This window comes from Bidens hawaiensis, unplaced genomic scaffold (genome assembly GCF_021521415.1).
Source record: "Bidens hawaiensis isolate Kalapana, Puna unplaced genomic scaffold, B.hawaiensis_p1.1 tig00055783_1, whole genome shotgun sequence".
In the NCBI taxonomy this organism is placed as follows: domain Eukaryota; kingdom Viridiplantae; phylum Streptophyta; class Magnoliopsida; order Asterales; family Asteraceae; genus Bidens; species Bidens hawaiensis.
Window position 1 is genome coordinate 40537 of NW_027500046.1, and position 26998 is coordinate 67534.

At 40.3% G+C, this 26998-nt stretch overlaps 1 protein-coding gene across 1 annotated transcript; it reads right to left on the bottom strand.

Moving 5' to 3' along the window:
* Positions 1 to 9154: 9154 nt before the first annotated feature.
* LOC143601159 (putative alpha-amylase 2) lies at positions 9155 to 24306 on the bottom strand. The gene is made up of 11 exons (XM_077078640.1): positions 24289 to 24306; positions 11692 to 11748; positions 11217 to 11343; positions 10911 to 11137; positions 10667 to 10812; positions 10465 to 10577; positions 10281 to 10369; positions 10080 to 10202; positions 9953 to 9988; positions 9757 to 9855; positions 9155 to 9465 (listed from the first exon to the last, which is right to left on the bottom strand). The coding sequence occupies exons 1-11, from the start codon at positions 24304 to 24306 to the stop codon at positions 9274 to 9276; spliced, it is 1227 nt and encodes a 408-aa protein (XP_076934755.1). The 3' UTR covers positions 9155 to 9273.
* Positions 24307 to 26998: the final 2692 nt, after the last annotated feature.

Below are 26998 nucleotides of genomic sequence, written 5' to 3' on the forward strand. Positions count from 1 at the left end.
CAAACACCCCCTTAGTGTTTTAGTAAAATGAGGAGTTGAGGACACTAACCTTTTATTAAAACTATCGACCCCCACTTTATATTTTCACAATTACAAGACATATTATTTGTATAGTACCAATAACTAAATAGATTATAATTTATTTTGGTAAGAGCCAGATATTTTATTCAAATTAAAAACTAACGAGTTTATACGTGCCATTTGAAAATAATACAGCTGCAAATACAAATACAATTGAAAGATCATGAATCCCCTGACATAATTGGTGTGCCATCTTCATTTATGTAGGTTATAGTACTCCCTGTGTTTCAAGGAAAGAAAGGGAAAAAATTATCGAAAACGATACATCACAAATGTTATGGAACGAGGCAACACAAATTTCATGTGTTTGCACCTATATCATCGTTTATGTATAAACACACAGGCCTTGTATTTCCTTAAGAAAAATTTAAACCTGAATAAATTTGAAAAATCCAAGGCATTGATGCGCAACTGTCACATCATATGTAGGGGTGTGTGATGGCCGACGGGCACGAACGGACCGACCCAGACCAGAACCGGTTAGGAGGGCTTCCCATGAAACCGGTTTGCACTTGCATGACTCATAGATCATATTCAAAACAGCATGCTCCTAGCATGTTACGCTTCAAACGGTTTCCCCAAGTCAACAAAAATGTTTCTGTGTGATAACATGTTATAACACACCAACAATAAGCACATTTGCAAATAGAAACACCTATTAAGGATGGCAATTGAGACTATAATCAGTAACAAAGATACAGTTTATAGGGTTTTAGTACTAGAGATTTAACAACTTGTCATATATAAGTTTTAGTACTAGAGATTTAACAAGTTAGTCATATATACAATACAAGCTGCATGTTATCGATGAATTTTTAAATCAATATTTGAATTTTATTGTAACAGTCAACATTCAAGATTTTGGGAGGATACAGAACCGGACTAGAACACGTTTTCTAATCCGGTTATGTTAAACAGGTTTGGTGGTTCGGGTACACGGGTTTGGCACCCCTAATTATACGTCATGTCATCATAAATAATCAGTCTTGATAAAATTTGTTAGACTAAGATTATTATTTGTAACCAAAATTGAAAGTTGTAATTGCGCTTCAACACAAACGAATGCGTTGCCAAGCATACAACTCTCACCTTAATTACCACTGATATATTACCACTGATATATTGTTGTAACAAATCAAATTGTTTTAACAAATCAAACGCCACTCCAAACATATAAACCTCAACATGTTGTAAAGGAGTTTTTTCAAGGATTTGTGGATTATATAACAAACATATTATTTAATAAAAGTTAACACAATTATATATTAAAATTAATTTTTAATGAAAATATACCAGAAGTATTAATTCTTAATTCTTAATCAATCCTATCCCAAGAAGCTTTAAACTATATCCAACGTTAGTTACTACACAGTCATATTAGTTGCCGCTGCTTTTTAGTGTGTGAAATCAAACATCTCAATGACCATAAACAGATAAACCAAGAAATTAAAACACCAAACATATTATTTAAAAAGGATTAAAAAAAATTAGCAATTATGAGCTTACAAGGTTTTATAGATCTAAGCACACTCAAATTATCCTAAATGTAATCTGCAATCTACAAACATGTGAGATAACAAAGAACAAGTTCCATATGATTCAAACTGTTACAAGCAGTTGAAAATAGTTTTTGTAATAAATATAATAGCAATTTATACAAGTAAATTACCTATCAAACATTAACCTTTAACGAAACCCTACTCGCTTTTAGAGAATAAACAGACAGAAGATCAAGTACATTGAGAACTATAGATCTTTTTTGGACCTTTCAATTGATATTTCCACAGTTGTCACCCACAAGGATTATACAAACTGAAAAGAAATAAAAATATAAATACATTTATGTGTGCATTTAAAAATACAAAACTAGATTTTTTACTTTGAAGTTTGAGGGGTCAAAGGGATGACTTACGGAAAAAGGCAAGTGCTTTACTTTTGATGATGATCATTTACACAAACATTACCTTTTGGTGTGGATCACCACACCAGTACTGCAAAAACATAATGCTTACAAGTTACAACTCTATCCAACAAGCCAAAACATAGAAAAACATACACTAGACAAGCTGTAATAATGAGAAACAAGGTAAGTACATTGTCCTTTTCTTGAAAAAGGTTGACAGCAGTGTTGAAGGATGATGATCATATATATACATGAAAGATTCAAGATGGTTTTACAAAGAGATACCAACAGAGCTCCATTGACAGTATGTCCACCTCCACACTCTAACTACACACACATATTTCACACACACAAAGAAAAAAAAAATATCTTGCATAAGATTGTTTTTTGTTCAAGAAACCCTGATTACAAAACAGTTTTTCTTTTTTCTTTTTCTTTTTCTTTTTGCATACATGATTAATAAACCAGGAGGTGGACAGAATGCCAAAGAAATCTGATGAAAACTCTTTATTAAACCTTCATGAAAGAATTTATGAAACCCTAATGTTAAAAAACACAACTTATTACAAACTATGGTGAGCATATAAAGAAGACAGATGGGTGTTATTTATTCAAGATGATAATGATGGGATACAGAGAGTCGTCTAGAGAGAGAGAGTGAGAGTACAGGACAGTTAAACTAGATGGCAAATATTAAAGAGGGTGGATGGTATCATGGCAATCTTGAAAACAGTGTACGGTTCTTGTTTTCAAAGGAGAGTGAGTTGTACACAACGCATGGAGAATTGGATATGTGAGTATTTAGGGGTTGGAGAAAGGTGTTAGCCATAATTATTCAACCACAAGGTCTATGTGACGATTATGATAACGAAGAAAGAAAGAAATCATGGGTCTTTTCTTCTTTGCATAAATCAATCACCCTAAAGATTCTATCTGCCACATAGATTGAGCGTAGGGTGTGTAAAAGTGACATGAATCCCATCTGAAAATTATAAAGTGTGAAAACTGGAATCCAATCACTCAAAATACAAATATTGAAAGATAGAATCCGTTTCATGTGACAAAATAGTTCATGAAAAGGTGAGGTAAGGAGCTGGATTTCACATCCTATCCATCAAATAATGTGAGCGTCCTTTTTATAATTTGGAAGTGGTTTAAGAGGTTGTGAGTAAGACCATTTGTGGTGGATGAAGCCCCTGTTGGAACGTTATGCGTCATGTAACGTCACGTCATCATATGGGCTTTATAGCTAAAACTAGCGCTTTACTTGGCGCGTTGCGCCGGGAAGTTGGGATTTGTTTATGCAGGGCCATCTCTGAGAATGCATAGAACCATAAGGGCCATGTATGAGTAAAAGAAGTGGGCCTTTATACATAAAATTGTTTTTAAAGAGAAATAAAAAAATGACCAATAATCAAACTATTTGGACTAAGATACAAATACGCTTATAGTTTTTTTAATTATTTGAAATTAAACACGCTTTTATTTTACGTTTTTTAGTTGATTCTAAATTTAGTTATGCCTTTTGTTTAAAAAACTATATGTGAAAATGTTTTAGTATAAAGAAAGAAAATAACATAAATATACATATATGTCTGTCGGTTTCGGTACATTTGTTATGGTAGCAGACTAAAACAAAAAAGTCACCAACCCTGAGCGTTGTCGATCCCGGACATTGCAGTGTCGAGTCAGTAAAACCCGAACGCTGTCGGTCACGGACATTGCGTTAGTGAATTGACACGAATTTGTTAGCTTCGGTTGAATGTATTACCGTAGCTGAACTAAAAAAATTGATATCGCCAAAATTTAATTCTGTAGTATTATATTAACTATTTAAATAAGTAAATAACATTAATAAAAAAACAAAGATGTATTTTTAGTTCTTAGAAAAACTACTCACTAAACTGCCAAAGTCAAAAAAGTAAATGACAAACTCTTGTTCCACACATGTAATAAATCCCATGTGATGTTGTAAGAATTTATACACCAAGCTCAATTACTTGTAACTTTTATAAATAGTAGTATTTTGCGAGTATAGCCCACTTTGCCTTTTAGTATATATATAATGGGTGTAATGGGTGGAGTCTTAACTTATTATTATCTTATTATTATTATTATCATTTATTTACAAAAAAAAATAGCGTCCCAAAGGACGGTGTTCTTGACACTATGGGACGACATGGGGGTGGGAAGCGCCTTACTAGAGGTGGTTTAAAGGAGATAGAAAATGTATTATTTTTTGTGCATTTGAAAATTTATTGTTCACTATCTATAATTATTTAATATTTTTTTAACATGGTGGTTGTGAGTTAAGAAAAAAAATATGTAATGATAACAGTAAAAGAGTATTACTTAATTAAAAAGGATAGAGAAAATATAGTATTTTTTATTGTAATTTTGGATTTGAAGATATGAAAAGGGACGAAAATGTTGTTACTCGTGTCAATTAGTTGATTCAACTGCTCTAGTATTATCATGATTATTTAGTTATTTGTACGTTTCTATTGCCAATGTTTTTTTATCCCAACACAAAATATATTTGTTTGGTAGGTTAAATATGTGAGCATTCCCTTGACCCGTATATTTATATGTGTTTGTGTACATGAGTCGGGTCAGGTCTATGTCGTATTTCAGGTTGACATGTCTAATGTTTACTTGTAAAAACAAGTAATGTTGAGCAACACAATAACAATATGTAATCAACCAATAAATCAACTTTGATGAACAGTTTTGATCGTTGTGTTCTTTCTTATTTTTGTTACTCCATCTCTAATTTCACAATCGACAAAGTTGGATATGTATATTTAGCTTGTGATTGAAGGGGCCGATCGAAAATGATCGAAGCTAGTTATTCTATAATATTTGGGGTTTTTTTTCTTTAGTTTTATGAGATTTTTCAATATTTCCCCTTCCTAGCCTTTGAAATTACATATTTCTCCAAAATACAAGTTTTTAATGCAAAATGTACAATGCTCTTTAAACATGGTTTGTGAAAATATGTAATTTCAAAGTTTTATATACTAATTGGCACGCCATCGCCAACATCAAAGCATATATCATGCTATGAAAGTATATGAAGAAGTTGCATGTACGTATGCAAAAATTAGGGTCCCATAGCAGATTTACATGAATCTATTCACTCTTTTGAAAGTCTATAACCTTTATCCAACCTCTTTAAGAGATTTGATCTCCGATCATGTTTTGAAAATGAATGAATAAGTAGTCAAAATGTGGATTCATAGCATAATAAAAATAATATTCTTTGGATGGTTAAAGAAAACGTCACGACACGCGATTTATATAATATTGAGAATTCGTTTTGTGGCAATACAGATGTGCGTGACATCCAACATTGTGAAAACTAGTCTAGGCAATCGAGTACTCGATGAGTAATCCCAAGTATTCCCCGCCTAGACCAAGTACTCAGCAAGTAATTCCCGAATGCTCCTCGACAAAGCTTAATCCTAGTTATATTTTTAATACTAGCTTCAAACACATGTAATCCTAATTATATTTTTAATACTAGCACGATTCAATTCGTTATGGTAGTTGATTGATCCCTCAATACCAGTTACTCAAACGGGACAATCAAATCTCTACCCATGGCACTCACTTTACCTTAAAAGCATCCTTATCACCTTTAACATTATCAAGAATCATGTTTATTTTAGACATTTTAGTACTAAAATATTTTTAGTGGTTTTTCTATAAGAGGTTTAGGGTGTGTTTAGGTTTGCTTATTTAAGTTTAAAAGGACTTTTTGTCAAAATAACTTATTAACTTATGACTTTCCTAAAATGAATTATAAAAAAACTGTATGAATTAGCTTATATGATGAGGCAAACTAAATGACCAGAAAGATTATTTTTTTAGAAAGTTGTTTTGGTTTTGAGGTTTGATGGGTGTACAGGGTAATTAGTAATAATAAGTTAATAAGTCACGTATCACTAACGTATCCAAATCAACCTATTAACGCTATTTTAAAAGTTAAAATAAAAAGTCCTTTGACATATCCATACAACTTGTCAACTTATTAACTATTCAGAAAATTTAATAAGTTATAAAGAGGTCAAAATAAGCAACCCCAAACATACCCTAGCTTATTAGCTAACTTATCAGTTCCTCCTAGGTGGTAACGCTTGTGAGCGAGTCTCTATGGTGATGATTGATATTGTAAATTGCCCTTTTTTTATTCGGTCTTTTTCTTAAACGACGACACTCTATTAAAACACAAACCAAACAATTAGCAAGAACTTAATAATCAGCCAAAATAGTTACAACTTACATGCAACTTACATCAGTAGATTTTTAACATTAAATCTACACCAACTAGACCAAACTAAACTATGCAATGTGGTCCTATTCTTCATCCACAAAAACGAATCCGCGCCTTAACGTCTTTAACAATCTTAAAGTACTAAATACTTTGTTATCAAAAATGATTTGTCATCCGGGCTTAGCCACAATTTCCAACACGTCACAATGATTCAGTCTTCTTTAAGTGTAAACAATGTTTTCAAATTTTGTTGTGTCTTCTTCTTTATGATGTAAATTACATTTTCAAGGATTTTTATCATTTAGTGACAAGTGTAATTGTTTCTTGCTTATGTACAGACTGGTGTACGTATTTTCATGCATGATTGTGGAAAGAGTTGTTTGTTATTAAGAAATTGAAGTGTGAAAAAGGTAATTGGAAGACCAAAGTTGCATTTTGTCGACTGATACGTCGCTGTGATGGATGATGAGATGCTGCCAACTCCACCTGCTTTCATTTATTACCCTCTTCCTCGTTTGCTTACAATGAAAACATTAATGCATGGAAACAAAAACAAAAAATAAAATATTATATGAATTATTTTTTTTTAACAAATTATAACTTTGTTTTAGGGAGTTAGATAACACCGCAACCTAATGTTACATAAGTTTTTAATTTTTCTTTAATACTAAAGGCAAACCTAAACAAACAATATGTCTTCGTCAGTTTACTTACATTTTTAATTGAGTTTCAACTTTTACACTAATATATATTTACATTAATTAAAACTTGATAAAAGAATATCATGTTCACATACTAAGCATGTAACTTTAAGTTTAAAATACTAAATAATTAAACACCATGTAAACTTATAAAGTTTACTAATACTAATATTTTATAATTTAAAACCATTAGAGATATATAAAATTACCTGCTCGTTTTAAATTTAACGAGATATATCATTACGTTAAAAAAAATAAGTTAAATAAAAAGTGAGAGAAAAACTAGAAATGTATAAAAAGAGGGTCAGAGGACCCACCTTTGCATCCTTTGGACGAATGTTCTTTTTCTCAAAATAGATCCTCTCATGTCTAGTTAAACATATTTTATTTTGTTAGAGAAGAGGACAATGTGACATCTTACTTGATTATTAAGTTTGCAAAACACAAATATTCGTAAATTAGTATTTAAATCATGAACACATATAATGTGAAAACATAGGTAGTAGTAAATTGAATGCTAGAAATCTACCTCCAACCGTCTCTCATAAATACCCACCCTGCCATAAGCAATCAAACTACCATAGCATTAATTCTGCTAGTTGTGTTTTTTGGAATTTTGACTTACAAGGCTCATACTATAAATATATAATCATCGTGTATTATTAACTTTTTAATGCATTGTTTAGTGCCTAATGCATGTAGAATTTGGCCAATTTATATTAACAATGTCACAAAAATCTTTGGAAATTTGTGATGCAAAAACCGTATTCCGATCCTACCAACTAGACATGTACAAAAAAAAAAAAAAAACCGTTTGGCCCTGACGGACCAGTTTCAAACCCTATGGTGGTTGCAGCCTAAACCGGATCCATGACCCAACTCGCCGGTTCATGACCAGTTCGTAATCTGATTCCCTCAAACCAGTTTGAACACAAAATAATAATAATAATAAAACGTTTTTTATGTCACGAACCGGTTTAAATCCGATCCAATTTCTTTCAAATTGGTTTTGACCTTGCCTTGACCAATCCGGACTGATTTGGCTGGTTTGTAAGCTGAACCGGTTTGGGATATAACCCGGTTTGTGCATGTCTACTTTAGTGATGATTTTCAAAAGTAACTTTTATTTTGCTTGAAGAAATTTGAGTGGATACGATGAAATGGGCCACGTGCATGTACTTTAGTGATGATTTTCAAAAGTTACTTCTATTTTGCATGTTAGTAAATTAATAAGTACATGATTTTCAAAAGTTACTTCTATTTTGCCTGTTAGTAAATTAGAAGAAAACCGAAGGTAACCTAAGTGTAGTGGCATTCTTTTGGACAAGAAAAATCGTTACAAGATACCTCATGGACCTTGTTCAATTAGTAAGATTAGGTATTTAATTTTATTTTATTTTATGGGCACCTAATCTATCCTACTAACACCACCAACCTACACAATGCAAGATTCAATCCCCTCGCAATTTTGGTGGAAACATGCATCTACGAAGTTATGATAGGAAATAAGTGGAAACAAAACTAGAACTTTAGACCTCTACTAGAGGGGGATCAAGTGCTTATTACTCGATAAAAATTCACTAAACCCATGTGATATCGTAGGTTATCTTTAACATATTACATTGCATGCAACATCAACTAAAAGAATATATATGGATTAATCAATACATTATCTTTTTTTTTTCCTTACCATTAGTCATGCATAACTCATTAAGGGCTTTTATTCGCAATGGCATAGGAGCCAGTCTCCACCCTCAATCCAATTATCCCGAGACTGGATAGTTGGTGGGGTGACTTGATGTGTGGATCAATGCGTTATCTAATATTTATGAAAATTCACTAGCTTCAAATATTGCAAATCAAGTGAACGAATTCTGCACGATACTGTTGATACTATTTCGATTAGTCGTCGTGTTTCATCCTCCTCTAGATAGATGGCATTGACCCAGATCGTTGGATTTCTGATTTTAAAACCATTAAGTCCAACAATTCGATACAATATTTATTCCCGTTTAGTAGCCATATACATTAGAGTATGAGCGATAGTTGGCAATGGTTGAGGTAAACCGAAGCCCGTTAAAAAACAAGAAAACTAGTTATAAATGTTGTTGACATATTGAATAAAAAAAACATACATAGGTCAATGTAGAAGTTGTCACAATGTGCAACCAATATAACTGAATCGCAAAAAATATTAAAAAAACACAATGTCCAATCAATTACTTTATTCAGTAACACGAATGCTCGTTTATTTAGAATCTCATATTATTTCATCTCGTAGAAGGAAACGAGAACGTTGATCCTTGTTGATATTACTTGTGCCAAACTGCATATTGGTGGCCATGGGCTGCAAGTTTCCATTCGGGCCCAATGGGACACCATGAACCGCTACCAATTTTCATGCACACTTTCTCTCCAATTATAGCTGCATAAAGATTGGCTTGTGCCTCAATGATTCTAATGGAAGATCTGCTGTTTATGCCTTGTTGCTTGCGAATTTGGATCTGCATATTAAATTATATAAAATATGTGAGAACCAGTTTATTTGGTTACATTTTATCTCAAAATGGTTAAAATCTAAAATGTTTGTTAAAGAAGGATACGGGTCAATGGGTCAACAGGTCAATAAGTCATCCAAATGGTTCAGGCCGTGCTATGCAACCCGACCCGACCTGTTTAGATCATTTGGGTCAAATGGGTCGTCAACGACTTAACGGGTCAAAGGTCATCCAAATATGTCCAATTGGTCAACAGGTCAATCCAGCCCATTTCGATCATTTTGTAGTAATACGTACCAATTTCGCAATTTGGTCATGCATGACGCTTCCCCAATCATAGAAATGGTCATAGAAGATTGAAGGTGTCCCCGGATGCGTAAGAATATAAGCGTAGCCCTGAAAAGCATCATCAAATTAGAAATTAAAACAATATTATTTTGACTATTCTTCAAAAGTCAAACGTTGACCATCAACAATAATATAAATCCTATACCTCCATAACATGAGACGATGGAAACGGCCAATGACCCTGCAACGCGAAACAACAACCATATGTTTTAATAATCCTTCAAAACATATATTGATGACATATTTTCCCTTCATGAACATTAACACGATACCTGAGTGGATCCTGTGTCATGATTATCAAGAAACGTCACAGCTCTCGAAGGCCACCATCCTATTACACCAGGCGGCTTTCCTTGTGCATCACGCAACCGCCAAAGTTGCCCCTTAACAGCTTCCTGCAGCAAAAAGATATATTAACATTAAATTAAAAGTTTAAATAAAAACTTTATTAATAATTTGAAGTAAATATTTACCTGAAGAATCACTTTTGTTGTGAAGTCAAATGCTGTAGAAAGCTGCCCGGTGGCATCAATCCAATTAATAATACGCGGCCTATGACTATCTGCAAGTAAAATTAATCAACAATAACAAAATTAAAAATGCGTCACCAGCGGTTCAAAATTTAAATAACATATCAAAATAAGGAAAATAATAAACCTTGATTGTAGTCCAAATAAGTTCCGTTATAATTGCACGAGTCCCAATATTCTCCAACGCAAAATATTGGCTTCGCGCCTTCAATATATTCTTTAACATATTTTGCAGAATAACTACAAGTAGCATTAGTAAATAGCCGATTAAAAACCAAGAGTTTCAAACAAAACAATATGTAAACAAAAAAGAAGGTTATATGCAATACCCTCTTGCGAAATCAAAACGAAAATCTTGAAAGCCAACATTATTTCTTAGCCATTTCAACCAACCAATAATATCTTTTCTAACAAAATCTTGCGTATGATCAATATTCGGGACCCCATGAAAATTGTCCCCAGTGCTGCGGTTACCCTGCATAATAAAAATAAGTAAGCAACTGGGAAATGATTAAAATTAATAATATGGTAAATATATATGGTAAAAAATAATGTTTTATATTTAGTGCATACCCGTCCACCTGTACATGATGTAACAGCACGTTCATCCCATGCTAACGGTACCCCATCGTAACGGTTATACTTTCCGCCAAGACCTTGGGTGGTCCCCACATGGTGATTGATGACGATGTCAGCCATTGGTCGAATGTTATGCTGCATCATTTTATATAATAATGTTTTAAGCAAAGATTCGGACCCGTATGACGAGTTAAGAGAATACAGGTTTTGTGGAAGGTAGCCTGTGAAATGGATGAAATATATTAGAAAATAATAGTATACTGGTTTACATATTTTTTTTGTTAGAGTTTAGTTTTAAACCTTCGCTCGAAAACGAATGAGTTGCAGGTGGTAACCAAGCTGATGTAATCCCGGATTTTGCCATATCGGGTACTTTTCTCTCCAAATTTCTCCACCAATCATGTTTATGTGACTCCCAATTGAAAGCCTGAAAAGTTACATATTTTGTATCATTACTTGGTTTTTAGTTTTTTTTTTTTTTCTAAACAGTTTGGTTTTGGTTCTTTTCGATTTTAACACCTGAGCTTGAAATTTTCGGGCCATAAAAAAATTGGCCCAAAATAATGAATTTGGGCCTAAAACTTTTTGTTAAATACTTATTAACTAACTAGTGATTATTATACATTTAGGCCTAAAATATTTGGGTTACACTATTTATTAAATTCTCATAAGGTACTTCACACTCAAAACTAAATATGAACATTTATGAAATTGGTTCGGTTTTAAACATTGTTGTTTGTAAATTGTAAAGGACAAGTTTATAACCCATAGTTACCTGAAGCAAGACTTCTCTTCCATCACGTAACACTGGCAAATAAGAGACAAAATTTAGCTATGATAATTAATAATATATGTCCTAATGAAGAAACAAATGTTAATTTATAAATAACTAAGCTTACCAATTTGTGATTGTTGCAAACTGAAGAGGTAAGTCCCAGCAGAGCCCAGTTGGACCCGCAACACTCACCTTGAAGAGGGAAGTCTGCGCAAGGACCAACTGGTTCCGCAGGACCCACCATGCTCAGAGATGAAGACCTTACGCGCAGTACGCCAGCTGTTCCCGCAGGAAAAGCCTCCCAATGGTGAAGTACCCCGCCTGTTCCCGCAGTTGCGGATACAAGCCATCAGGGAAGGCTACCCGCACTAATAGCAAGGCTACACGCACAAGGCACTAACTCTCAATAATTCAGTAATGTCACCTGAAGGAATGAGCAAGGCGGGAATACTCCCGCCCAAATGAGCCAGTCCGTACGCTTCTGGAAGGTCTTTTGTACTATACCTGCCAAGGTATGGACAAAATAGACAAGATCTGACCAAAGCAGCCCATGAACCAATCACAGGGTGACAGCTCACCGACAACAGTACGAGGAGGAGCATGCTCTAGTACAAAATGTCACTATCAGCCGCTGCCTACCCACCAACCCTCATAGTGGCACGTACATAGCCTGTAGTTGGTGGAAAAGGAATAGTACACAGCCGGCCATGTCACTATCAGCCGCTGCCTACCCACCAACCAGCATGGCACGCACGTAGCCCACAGTTGGTGGAAAAGGAATATTATACAGCTGGCTGTACCTGCTTGGAAACCTACCTTCGGCTATAAATACTCCAACACCTTGGAACGGTATTATCATCTTATCTTATACCATCATATATCATCTAGCTATTTCTCTCAATATACACTTATATTCAGAGCAATCTAGTCTGATTCTCACGCCGGAGGGTGGTCACAAGGAGGAAACCCCCCTTCTCAGTGACGAGCTCACGGTGTCTGTTTTGCAGGACAGCAGAAGAACAACCATCTTGCCGGACCTAACCCTCGTGGGATACATCTATTTAACCCCCAGATTATCCGTAATCTGCCCGGGGTCACTTAGTGTTTTTTCATTGGCGCCATCCGTGCATAAAAGCTAGAACTAATTCTTTTTCAGTTTTTTTTAACTTCTGGAAAGATGGTTAAGGTTACTCCGGTGCCAAGGCCAGCGAGTGACCAAGAAACGCCGGTAACCACAACCCCAGCTACTGGGGGGAACACCGGCGAATACACAATTTTTACGAACACTACCCCGGTTAGCCAAGCCGGGGCAAGTGCAGTAAACAATCCTCCACTGGGATTCATCGATACCCAGGTGGAAAGACAACAGACGAGGCTCCCCCGCCAGACACTTGAACAAGTTAAAGCGTGGGCGGAAGCACGTCAGAAGGAATTCCAAGCTGAGTTGGACGAACGCCTACGTTCCATCCAACAGGCTGACGAATTTGGAAGCACTCGACAACAGCTCAACATGAGCAGTGAGTGCGAGTACTCGGACGATGATCGGGAGAAATCCGACACCGACGCAAACCCTCGCCATAGGGCGAAAGGGAAGCGTAAGGAAACGGACTTCCAACCGAGAAGGAATTTTGGAGAAACCTTCAAACCAAGGAACGCGGGGGGAAACCCACGTGACTTCTCCAAAACCTTTAGACCAACTGTTGCAAATGCGGGAACGTCCAAGTTTACAAGGGACATTGCGGAAGCAATCGCCCCGAAGAGTGCCAAACAGATGTCCAACATCGGCACTTATGATGGTATATCCGACCCAGAGGATCACTTGAACAGATTCATAGCGGGGGCAACCGTCAGCAACTGGACGGAACCCACGTGGTGTTATATGTTCCAGATGACGTTGGTTGGAGCGGCCAGGGCGTGGTTTGATCGTTTACCGGTCCACCACATCTATGATTGGGCGGACTTCCAACACAAGTTCAGCCAGCACTTCAGTCAACAGAGGAAATATACTGAAGAGCAGTGGACGATCCTCAACTGCGTTAGAGAGGAGGATGAATCTTTACTAGACTTCATCACTCGCTTTAACTCGAAAAAGCTCAGTCTGGGCAACATAAGCGAAGATCTTGTTCAAGCCGCTTTCATCCAGGGCGCCGAATACCCAGAGCTTATCCGCACGTTGACGGGTAAAGACGGCATGCCATCCACATGGGATGCCATCATGACGGCGGCCAAGCGCTTTGCCGAAACGGAGAAGCAACTGGGTAGGGATCTTCCCCAGAGTACAAACCTCTACACGCAGAGGACTAGAGAAAACAACGTCCGGATTGCCCGGCAAAACAAAAAGAGGAAGCTAGGTATTTGGCAGTCAAGGGTAAACTTTGACACCTCATCCAGCTCTCGCCCTCTAGTAGGCGGAAGGGATAACATGCACCCATCAAGCCGAAAACACCGGTGGACGCCACTCACCAAAAGCGTCACGGAGATATTTGCCACCGAAAAACTCCCATGGCCAAAAGCTCCAATGATCCGGCAGCGACATAACGCAGATCAGAGCAAATCCTTTGACTTCCACGGGACAAAGGGTCACACCACGGAGGAGTGTACATCCTTTAAGGATATTGTTGAAACATTCGTCAGGGATGGAAAACTTACACACCTTGTGGCATCAATCAAGAAGGGAGGAAGGAATGATAACCGATACAAAGGCAACGGACGAAAGCCCGTTGACATCAGCATCCACATGGTTCATAGTAACTTCAGAGGAAGAAAAAGGCGAACGACAGAACCATGCACGTGGAAGGAAGCTGAGGTGCGCTTCCCGCGAGTGCCAGGAGGACCCAGCAAAGAAGGCCCTATCGTCATCAAAAGCCAGCTGGGGCACTACATCACTTCCCGCACTCTTGCTGACAACGGCGCCTCGTCAACGGTTATGTACAGGCAGTTCTTCGACAAGCTAGACGACGAAGACAAAGAACGCCTGGAAACGGTCTACGCCTCGATGGAAGGGTTCGACGGCAGCGCAAACACCCCCTGGGTATCCTATCTTTCCCCGTCACTCTCAAGGACGGGAAACACTCCCGCATAGAAGACGTGGACTTTGTCGTAATGAGGAAGCCACACCACACATACGACATTCTCTTCGGAAGAGACGGGATGACAAGATTCAATGCAGTGGTATCTTCAGTCCACGGCATGATGGGATGGCCAACAGCTGAGGGTGTAGCGATGATCACCGGTATTCCCCAGGTATGCATCGCCTCTGTCTCATCTAAACCCAAACCAAAGATGGCTAAACCAACCATCACCGAACCAGAAGAATGGGCCTTCAATGGCAAATACCATGACCAGGCTGTTACCATTGGCCCAACAATCACTGATCCTACGCGCACCTTACTCAAACGCTTACTACAGAAAAACGCTGACATCTTCGTGTGGACACCAGCTGACATGACTGGTGTACCTCGAAGTAAAGCAGAGCATAAGCTCAAGTGTGACCCGGCTTTTACGCCAGTCATACAAAAGCGCAGAGTAATGGGGGCGGAACAAGCTAACGCGTGTAGAACCCAAGTCAAGGAACTCCTTGACGCAAGCATCGTACGCGTTAGCAGATATCAAACATGGGTTGCAAATCCCGTCATGGTACCGAAGTCTAACAAACAATGGTGCATGTGCATAGATTCAAAGACTTGAACAAAGCATGCCCCAAAGATTGTTACCCGTTACCCGAAATTGATCTTAAGGTAGATTCGTTAGCACCGTTTCGCCTTAAATGCTTCCTTGATGCGTATAAAGGGTACCATCAAATCCATATGGCCGTTGACAATCAGGACAAAACCGCATTTCGGACGCCCGATGGCACATTTTGTTATCAAATGATGCCATTCGGACTTAAGAATGCTGGGTCCACATACCAACGCCTGATGGACAAAGAGTTTCACGCCCAAATCGGGAGGAACTTGGAAGTCTACATGGATGACTTGGTCATCAAAAGCCCTGACCCAGAAGCGATGTTGAAAGACATCGAAGAAACTTTCAACACGCTCAGAAAGATAAACATGAAGCTCAATCCGAGCAAGTGTTCCTTTGGGATGGAAGAAGGGAAGTTCTTAGGAGTCATCGTTACTAAAGATGGCTTCAGAGTGAACCCTGAAAAGGTCGAAGCCATTATCAAAATGGAATCACCTACTACCATCAAGCAAGCCCAGACACTGAATGGACGACTAGTCGCACTTAACCGCTTTTTGGCAAATCATGCGGATAGGTCGTTCCCATTCGTGTCAACATTGAGAAACAATTTAAAGAAAACGCACTTCCGCTGGACACCAGAAGCGGAAGCAACTTTTCAGGAAATTCGGTCACGCTTGATCGAACTCCCAACGCTCACAGCACCAGAAGCGGGGGAGGAATTAATCCTATACCTTTCCGCCACAGATAGAGCAACCGGGGCGGTCCTGCTAGTAGAACGGAAAGGCATCCAGATGCCAATCTATTATGTCAGCCGTATCCTAACAGACGTAGAAACCCGGTACTCTACCCTGGAAAAATTAGTCTTAGCACTTGTACAGGCTTCACGCAGGCTAAGACGATATTTCCAAGGTCACCCAATCACCATTCTCACCAACTTCAAACTCGCAAACGTTCTAGGCAAACCCGAGTTATCGTGACGCCTAGCCAAATGGGCAATTGAGTTGGGGGAATACGCGATAAAGTACAAGCCAAGACCAGCCATAAAAGGCCAGGTTTTGGCCGACTTTATTGCGGAAGTCCCCGCATCACGGGAAAAAGAGTGCCAGGAAGAGGCTCAACCCTCTCCAGCACAGGACATCGATGATGTCTGGCGACTCTACACTGATGGAGCAGCCAGCAACGAGGGTTCAGGCGCAGGGTTGAAACTCACCAACCCAGCAGGCCAAGAATACACTTACGCTATTCGACTGGATTTTCCAAGTACGAATAACGAAGCGGAGTATGAAGCATTCTTGGCCGGACTGAGAATTGCGCGTAAGATGGGAGTGAAAAACTTGGAAGCCCACGTGGATTCCATGTTAGTAGCCAACCAAATAAACGGGACGTACACGGCCGTGAACGACACAATGGCCCTGTACCTCGCATAAGCAAAAACCCTCATGCGCGATTTTAACGATTGTAAGGTCATACACGTCAAGCGTAGCGAAAACAAATCTGCGGATGCGTTAAGCAAGCTTGCATCATTAGCCTTCACCCACTTGGGAAAAGACATCCGCATTGAACTCCTTGGGGCACCATCAGTCCCGCACAAGGAAATCTGTGTCATCCAAACCGGCACAGAAACGTGGATGACACCAATAATAAACTACCTTGCGGCGGGTATACTACCAGAGTCAAAAACACAGGCAAGAAAACTACGCTGTAAAGCACTGAACTATCAACTCATCGATGACATCCTTTACAGACGTAACTTTCTTGGCCCACTCCTCAGATGCGTTGACAACCAAGATGCCGACTACCTCCTAAGGGAAGTACACGAAGGCATCTGTGGGATACACGTAGGTCCACGCGTGGTTGTAGCTAAGCTAAACAACGCGGGATACTTTTGGCCGGGGATGCATACGGATGCACTGGCATACATCAGAAAGTGTAGGTCTTGCCAACTCTACGCACCCAACACGAATCGCCCGAAGAATGAACTTGTTCCAGTCACCTCTTCATGGCCATTTCAGAAGTGGGCCATCGATGTGACAGGCCCATATCCCACAGCAGCAGGAAACGTTCAGTTTCTAGTGGTAGCCATCGACTACTTCACCAAGTGGATAGAAGCAAAACCCTTAGCCCAAACAACCGCGGAACATATCAAAAAATTTATTTGGGAATTTATTATTTGTCGTTTGGACTTCCACAGAATTTGGTGAGCGATAACGGCACCAACTTTGCTGACAAGAAGTTACAAAAGTGGCTGGAAGAACTTCAAATCACCCACACCTTTACCTCAGTGGCACACCCGCAGGGTAATGGTGAGGTGGAAAGAGCAAATAAGAGCATCGTCGACGGCATAAAGAAAAGACTCTTGGAACACAGATCCGGCTGGGTGGACGAAGTTCCACACGTCCTTTGGGCAAACAGAACGCTGAAAAAGGCCAGTACGGGAGAAACCCCGTTCAGCCTCACTTATGGCACTGAAGCCATGGTCCCGGTCGAAATTGGTTTACCCTCACCAAGGGTCTTGATTCAGCCAGAAGACAATGATGCGGAAAGACGGTTAGACCTTATGCTGACCGAAGAACGCAGAGACTTAGCCGCAGCGCGTGAAGAGAACTACAAGCGACAAATGCAAAAGTACTACAACACGCGGGTAAAACTCTGCAACTTCAATGTAGGAGACTACATATTGCGTAACAACGAGGCTTCGAACCAAGAGCGCCCAGGAAAGCTGGCCCCGGTCTAGGAAGGACCGTACATTATCAAAGAAGTTTTGGGAAAGGGCGCATACCGGCTTGAAAGGCTCGATGGCACCCCCATCCCAAGAACATGGAATGGAGCTCAATTACGCAAATGTTACATGTAGATCAATTCCAAATTTGTAAAGAAAAGGCCTAGAGCCACTTCTAATGGAAATGATTCTCCTTTATCACATTGTGTTGATAGCCTTACCTTTATACTTATGAACTTTCCACAGTGATATGCCGGTATTCACCGCATAAATAAGTGTGAAAAGAAGTAAGTCGTTGCGTGTGGAAGGCGGCAAAACCCGCATAAACACAAAAAACGGAAAAAATTTCTAAGAAAAAGACGAGGAAAACCTTCACGCAGGTCAGTTATAGGTGAAGTTTGGTCATCCCACTAAATGAAAGTGACGGTCCTACCCGCACAATCATGATAGAGGAAACTGAACATCAACCTATTGACAACCGCGCGTCGAAAGGTTAACTTATTTAAAACACTTAGAAAATTTCTAAGGAAAAGATGAGGAAAATCTCCACGCAGGTCAGATTTAGGTAAAATTTAGCCATCCTACTAAGTGAAAGTGACGGTCTTACCCGCACAATCACGAAAGAGGAAGCAAAACTTTAACCTATTATCTGCCACGTTGAGAAGTTAACTTATCCAAAGTACTCAAAAAATTCCTAAGTTAAACCAAAATATGCGTGAAACAAAACATATAAGGTTTACAAGGCAAGGCATTAACGAATAATATATATTCCATCAAAATTCAAATATTACAAGAATTGCTGGGCACATACCCGCATACAAGAGTATAAATCTATCCTAACGGTGGGAAGGGATCTCAAGGTTCAAACTTCAGGACCACTCCCTCCAAACCCACTTGTACCCGCACCATCAGTTGGCTGTGGCGGTTCAAGGAAAGTCTTGAGAATAGTTAGCCCATCATCAGCAGCGGCAACTTCGTTTACCTTCTCCACCACTGGATGCGGGAAGGCAGCATACTGGTTCACTGCTTGGTAGTAAGCAGCTTCAGTATCCACGTCATATAGAGGGAAGTTGGAAGGCGGGATGCCCTTCTCAACAAACCCTAGACCAAGCAGGAAGCCAGCCTTTTCCCCATCCTCATGAGAAGCGTTGAGGGCTGTGCTCATGGCATCGTCATAAGACGTGTCCGTGATGATCCGATGCACAACCTACAAAACAGAAATATATCAAAAACTCTTCTAAGTGTAGGGAAAAGCGTAAAGAAATTATGAAACTACGCATACCTGCGACAACGCTTCTCGTGGAAGCCATTCCTTGGTAACCAGAGCTTCCTGGAGGGCAGCTTGAGCTTGGTCACGGGCGCGTTCGGCTTCATTTTTGTTAAGGTTGGCAAGCAACACATCTTTAGCTGCAGCCTCTTCGACGCCCTTCAGCTTACGCTCAGTATGGTCAAGCATGCCCCTCTGGTCCAAGATCTCTTGGAGCTTCTTGGCGTCTTCCATGGCCAAGGCATCATGAGCCTGCTGGAGCCTCTCTAGTTTGGCTTTAAGCTCCTCATTCTCAGTGCGTAGAGGCTCAGCAACAGCTTCAGCCTTGGCGGCCCTCTCAGTTGCGTTCCGTGCAGTTTCCTTAGCCAACCGAAGCTGTTCGTTAACAGCTTGGGTAGCCTTGGAACGGGCCTCGAGCCGGGCCTGAACTTCAACCTCGAGGGCCTTGAAGGCCTTCTTTTTTTCCGCAGCAACGGCGGCAAGCCTCTTATTCTCCTCCCGGATAGCCCGCGCCTGAGCCACTTCTAGGCTACGCGCCGTCTTTAACTTGTCGTTTTCACGACAAAGCAACTCGACGCGCGGCTGCATCCGGGCAAGGAGAATCCGCAGTTCATTCGACAGCCTACCCTCCTGGTAGCTGGACATGGCTTCCCCCAGCGCACCAGCGGGGGCGGCGTGGCGTGCCCACTCGACACAATCCTCAGCAGTCCAAAGGGTCATTCCCCGGCGGATACTCCACCGAGGAGCATACACCTCGTTGGAGTCACGAACTGCAATAAAACAAAAAAACTGTTTAGCAAAAAACAGTCCGAACTGCAATGATAAAAGGGATATAAGGCCAAGATAACCCCACACACCTGTAGGGTTGACAACAGGCCGATAGCCACCAAACCCATCACCTGAACCTAAGGGATATCCATCCAAAAGGTCAAGGAGACGGGAAGGAGGCAAAGATTGGCCAGAAGCCCCAACCTTGAACATACCTGAAGGACCGGCCGTAGTCGCCGGCGCCGGAGGAGGCATTGTAGAGGCCCCTGCGGTAGAAACCAACGGAGGTGAACTCACTGGAGGTGAACTCACAACCGTGGCTGTCGCTACGGAAGAACCCACACAAAAAACCACCGCCGGCTCAGTGAAGGATTCCGTGAAGATGGCACTGACAGCCGGCGGGGATGATGTTACAGTTGGAACAGTTGCCTCAACAGGATGAGCAACTGAACCAATACTGCAGACAGGCGTAGCCGCCTGGGTCATCGCCTCGGGTAGGTTGACCAAACCTACCGTCATGGGTCCAGAGCTACTCCTCCCCGCTCCACTCTGGAATGCGGTCGCATCCACGCCTGCATGAAGACAACATATTTAAATATAATGGCGGAAAGATATGCAGTTGAAGTAAATGAAATTTATACTTACGAGTTCTCTTGAGCTTGAAGGTTCGGACAGGCGGGGACGAACCCGATGGAGCCGGTCTCTTCACGCCGGTCACCGTCGTTGTCCTGGGCTGCTCGGAGGTGACAGCTGTCACAACCTCCGGAACAGTGGTCTCACCACCACCAGGGTTCCCCGCCGCCTCTTCGCTCTCGGTCTCTGAGTCAGACCGGTTCCCCTGATCGGCCGTGGAGGCAACCTTCGCCTTGCCCTTCCCGCCAGCAGCTTTCTTCTTCCTCGCGAAGAAAGGACCATCTGCGGATTCCTCATCAGAAGATGACAAAATTAGAGGAATTCCAGCAGAGGTTTGAGCATTGAGAGGGCGAGGGTTAAAAAGTCCCTTACCTGGCCGCCTGGCGCTCAGGATCTCGTGGCCCGGCGGGTAGACCTCCACAAACCGATCCGCCGTCTGCTCCAGGATGGGCAACTCGTTCTCGTCAAGATCACGAGTACCCAACCGAGCGGGACCACCGCTCTCCCGCGGCTGCAGAAGAGACTGCAAGTTGTTTCCCTCTGAAAATAAAAAGAAAGAAACAGTTAGGAGAAAAACCCTAAATTAGCAAATAATATGAAGCATACCGTAAGGGATAGAGTTCAAACCGTATTCGAGGACGATGGGAATTTGTGGCGCCTCTACCCCAGCATCTTTCCACACCCGGCTCATCCCAAGCATCACCATCCCAGACTCCGCAAAGCGGTAAACCGGAGTCTGGATCCGGGAGATCTTGGAAAACCATTCCGCCTCCTGATAGTTGGAGGCGTGAAGGTTCGGGAGTGCTCTCCCGTTCTTAAATGTCATCGCTATGGGGACGACACAGGCAGAGATGTAGAAGAACTCCCGCTTCCAGGAACGAAAACTGCGCTCGGTAGCGCAGATCTTCAAACCCTTGATCCGATTGACCAAGGTATACCAGCCCTGGATGCACCTCCAGGAGTAGAAGGTCATCAGGCGGTCGACGTGGGGCTCAACACCCAGAATGTGGCACACCCATTCGAAGTGGCGAACCTTCGCGATCGCCATCGGGTGCACCTCCGTTAAGTGTACACCGTGTCTCTCCAAAACACGGTACACAAACTTCGTCAATGGGAACCTGAGATTCCCATAGACGAAGAAGGCAGCATACACCCCTATCTTGCCCTTGGGGGCATCGTACACCGTCTGGTGAGGCTCAGGAAACTCAGGCTCGAAAGGCTCGAGCATGAACTTCCTGACGATGTACTGATAAAGATCGACAGAGAGAGCACACTGGCACTCGCCAGCAGTACTCTTGTCGTCTTTGTCGGACGCGGACGTCGGGTTCTCTGTGTACACGTCGGACTCTTCGGCAACAACCTCAGGATCATGAGTAGAAGACATGTTTTGGATGTAAAGAACGATTTCAGGAGAATGCTCGACGGAAAAGTTAGAGTATTCGCCGGAAATCGTTTACAAGAAGAAGAGAGAAGTGAAAGTGTGGATTAAGATGCACCCTCTCCCCCTTTATATACTCATCGCAATGAATGCGATGAATTTAATGCGGAGGAGAGAGAAAAGCGCAGGTGCAATGAAACTGTGACACGTGGAAAAAGCAAGCTGGCAACAGCTGTTGACAGGACGCGGGCTGTAAACTTCGCACCCACGCGCCCGAAAACTCGCGCCCACGCGCCTGAAAAAGCGTCTGGAATGACCATATACTGTCACGTCGCCATAACTTCCTGCACGTCCTGAAACTGTCAGAAGAAACCGTCGGACGACACTAACGTCCCTTCAACAGTTTGGACTGTTCTTATCCTTTCACCAACTCTTCGAATTTCAAAAAGATTCAAAAAGATTCAAAAATAAGAGGGAATATACCCCCTTACCTTGGTACCCAAGAAACCGTAAGACAAGTGCGGGTACAGTGTCAAGGCGAAACCCTTCACATACCTAGCACCTGCAGGGAATTGAAGCCAAGAATACCTTGGGAGTAAAGAAACTATAAGACGAGTGCGGGTACAGTGTCAAGGCGAAACCCTTCACATACTTAGCACTTGCAGGGAAGTGAAACCAAGAAGGATCTTCTAGGCCATGCTTGCGGAAAGGGAAATAACATCCCCGCATAGCGGGAACGTTGAGGACTAGATTGTCTGAGGCTCCAAGATGGAATTGATTGTTTAACATAATTGATTACTATGTCTAAAACTACCAAAACCTCGTGGAGAATCTACACAAGTGAAACTCAAAGCTCCTGACTTGCGAGGAGGTTACACACCTACCCGCATCATACCCAAAGATCAAGCAGAAAAGTCGGGAATTTCTGCGTGACATTAGGAAAACCGCGGGAAGAATCCCCACGGAAAACCTTAAAACTAAAAACCCTTTTCAAAACCCCTTGCTTAAGTCCAAAAGTTCACCTCACTTATTAACAATTCATGAGAAGAACATTGGACTGGGGGGACTTGAAGAGGTAAGTCCCAGCAGAGCCCAGTTGGACCCGCAACACTCACCTTGAAGAGGGAAGTCTGCGCAAGGACCAACTGGTTCCGCATGACCCACCATGCTCAGAGATGAAGACCTTACGCGCAGTACGCCAGCTGTTCCCGCAGGAAAAGCCTCCCAATGGTGAAGTACCCCGCCTGTTCCCGCAGTTGCGGATACAAGCCATCAGGGAAGGCTACCCGCACTAATAGCAAGGCTACACGCACAAGGCACTAACTCTCAATAATTCAGTAATGTCACCTGAAGGAATGAGCAAGGCGGGAATACTCCCGCCCAAATGAGCCAGTCCGTACGCTTCTGGAAGGTCTTTTGTACTATACCTGCCAAGGTATGGACAAAATAGACAAGATCTGACCAAAGCAGCCCATGAACCAATCACAGGGTGACAGCTCACCGACAACAGTACGAGGAGGAGCATGCTCTAGTACAAAATGTCACTATCAGCCGCTGCCTACCCACCAACCCTCATAGTGGCACGTACATAGCCTGTAGTTAGTGGAAAAGGAATAGTACACAGCCGGCCATGTCACTATCAGCCGCTGCCTACCCACCAACCAGCATGGCACGCACGTAGCCCACAGTTGGTGGAAAAGGAATATTATACAGCTGGCTGTACCTGCTTGGAAACCTACCTTCGGCTATAAATACTCCAACACCTTGGAATGGTATTATCATCTTATCTTATACCATCATATATCATCTAGCTATTTCTCTCAATATACACTTATATTCAGAGCAATCTAGTCTGATTCTCACGCCGGAGGGTGGTCACAAGGAGGAAACCCCCCTTCTCAGTGACGAGCTCACAGTGTCTGTTTTGCAGGACAGCAGAAGAACAACCATCTTGCCGGACCTAACCCTCGTGGGAAACATTTATTTAACCCCCAGATTATCCGTAATCTGCCCGGGGTCACTTAGTGTTTCTTCACAAACCATCGTCATGATCCTATGATAAAAAACAAAAGAGACATTATGATAAACAAGAACAAATAAACACGCAAAATAATCAAACAAAGATTGAAAGTGAAGCAGGATACTTACATTCCCCATGAAGCCCATATTTTATGTCTTTTTGGGTGTTGTAATAACCTTATGAAACTTGATTAATAAAAACAAACAAGAATTATCAATATCCTGCATATAATGGAAAAATCCCGTTATTTGACGAGCTGAGATTATCTAAAACCGGGAAGACAACATAAATGTTTCCTAACCTCAGAAATGACATGAATTATGTAATACAACTTTAATGATTTATATGTACAAATGAGAAAAGGTCAAACTTTGACTTTTAGGGACAAAATTGATTTTCAACTTTTCAAGTTCGGACTTGATGAATAGTTCTTAACAGGCACAAATAAACAACATAACATTCCTAGAGAAACTAGTCTTTAAAAGTTGACAGAAATTTCTATAATATTTGACTTCCAAAAGTCAAACTTTGACTTTCTGGAATAACACTGTTTGCCTAAGTCAAATCACACATTAAATACACGGAAATTCTTTTAAAAATTAAAAATTCTGATTAATATAAAAGAAAACGATTTTGAAACTTACAAATTACAAACTAATTCTAGGGCTAAAAGTTATTAAATTAAACAAAAAATCGACAGAATTCGATTTAACTTCACGACTAGGTTAAAACCTGGGTAGTACACATGTTAAATAAATGTTTCTTAAAAATATTTATTTTAAATATCATATCGTATATTTCTCAAAAACGTTTTATAAAAGTTTTAAGAATATGATTTATGGTATAACCATATTATTTACCAAACTAAAAAAAGACCCTATTATTGTTTAAGAAGAGAAACCGAAATATAGACTTCAATGAAAGTCACACGTGGCATCCAATATTTAGCAAGAGAGGCATAAAAACTTTTGCTAATCAGGACAAACAGGATTATAATAAGTTTCTGAAATTAAGCAAGTACAGAAACACAGAATATGAGAATCAATTAAATTAAGATAGAAAGATTACCTGAGCCGTAACAGATCCAATTTGTAACAAACCCCAAAACAACTCTGCATTAGAAAGGTTACACCATGTTGGTATTTACAGGGATGAAACGCAAACGAGTGAAAAACAACTAATGATTCGTGACAAGTGGGTTGCAAATTGTCCATCCACAATAAATAAAGGGATATTCGGGTTGAAATCGAAATGAGGAAGCGATTCGCGGTACGTTCCAATTAGCGCAGATGAAGATTATGATTCTTAATTTGGAGATTCGATCAGCTTTTGTTTATGGGGAATGGATCGGGCACCTCAACATTCAATATCAACGCCACGTTTTTTAACACGAATATTATAAAATGTTATAATTTCCTTCATTGACTTTGGTAAATGTTTTTGGTTTCTTACATGTGATGAATGTTTTTTAGTTGTTGACTTGTTTTTAAGATGTTGTTATTGAACCTATTCTCTTGTCTAAAGTAGAGTAGGGCAAAAGAACTAGTTAATCGAACTGATCTGAAAAACAAATTGAAACCAGACCAGCTTGAAACCGATTGAAACTATTGGTTCGGAACCGGTTTGTAATTATAGTGATGGAAACCGGTTGACCAAACCGAAACCGGCCAAGAATCGGTCAAAACCCGATAGTAAACCATTCAAGAAACCAGCTTTGGCACTGGTTTTAAATTTAGTTGACCGAACCGGTTTAAGGTTTGAAACCGGTTTGTGCACCTTCAGTCTGGATTAAACATGAAATTCGATTCACGAACCAAACGCAATTTGAGACTGGTGTAAGTGAAACGGACGGGAGGAATGGATACAACGTTGTTTGTTGTATTTGGAAGGTGAAATTATGATGGTCGAACGAAAATACACCAGGGAAAAATAGTGGAGATGTCTGTCTCACTTACCGTGCAAGTGCTCTCTTACGATTTACGAATAAGTACTAGAAGACGACGTTGACAACGACTAAAGTACGAATAAAGATGAGGATGCATATATTCGATTATGATGTATTGCAACTTTATTACGTTTACTTTATACTTTATATTTGCTAAACTTCTTTTTTAGTTATTCAGTTCATGTTATAAATAATTAATAAAACAAAAATTATATTTAACCAAGGAAATAATTAATAAAACAAAAATTATATTTAACCAAGGAAATAATTAATAAAACAAAAAACTAAGTTTAAAATCCCGCAAGTTACCAAACCGGTTTTGTAAAATTGGTGTCAAATTGATCTGATCTTGTTTGTACTGATTTGGATTTTTTTTTCACTTATAAACTTATTTCTATCTCGTTATGGTTCGATTCACGCATTTTTCAAACTAATAAGGTTTTTTAGAAATCCAGTTTTGTGCAGCTCTACACCACTCGCCAATTTTAAAAGTGAATAACGCCATAAACAATGACTTCTTAATCAATCTTATATGAAATTTTTTTGGGTGCTAAATGATTTACTATATGGTCACACAAACGTTAATATAAACGTGTGATTCCCTTTTGGAGATACCATGAGGATTAATATCTTTATTATAGAAACCTTTTTTTAATAAACTAGAAATTCATTTGTACAGTCCAAGCACACTTACTAAAATCACAAGCCTCGGATCATACATTCGAACTAAATCTCAAAAACCAGGTAGTCAGGAAAAACCCGCACACGGGCCAAACATTCAATAGCAACAAATCATGTACGCAAAAAGGAACTTATTCTTAATCTTATTAATTAAGACAAAACATATTGTCTAATTAACATCAAAAGCCCCAAAATTTGACATCATAAATGAT

What these genes read in the sequence shown, in the direction of transcription:
- LOC143601159 (XM_077078640.1), bottom strand. An exon ending in CATCATGTACAGGTGGACGG is followed by an intron (nt 10,813 to 10,910) that starts GTATGCACTAAA and finishes TTTATTATGCAG; the next exon opens with GGTAACCGCAGCACTGGGGA. An exon ending in ATGACCAAATTGCGAAATTG is followed by an intron (nt 9,466 to 9,756) that starts GTACGTATTACT and finishes TTTAATATGCAG; the next exon opens with ATCCAAATTCGCAAGCAACA.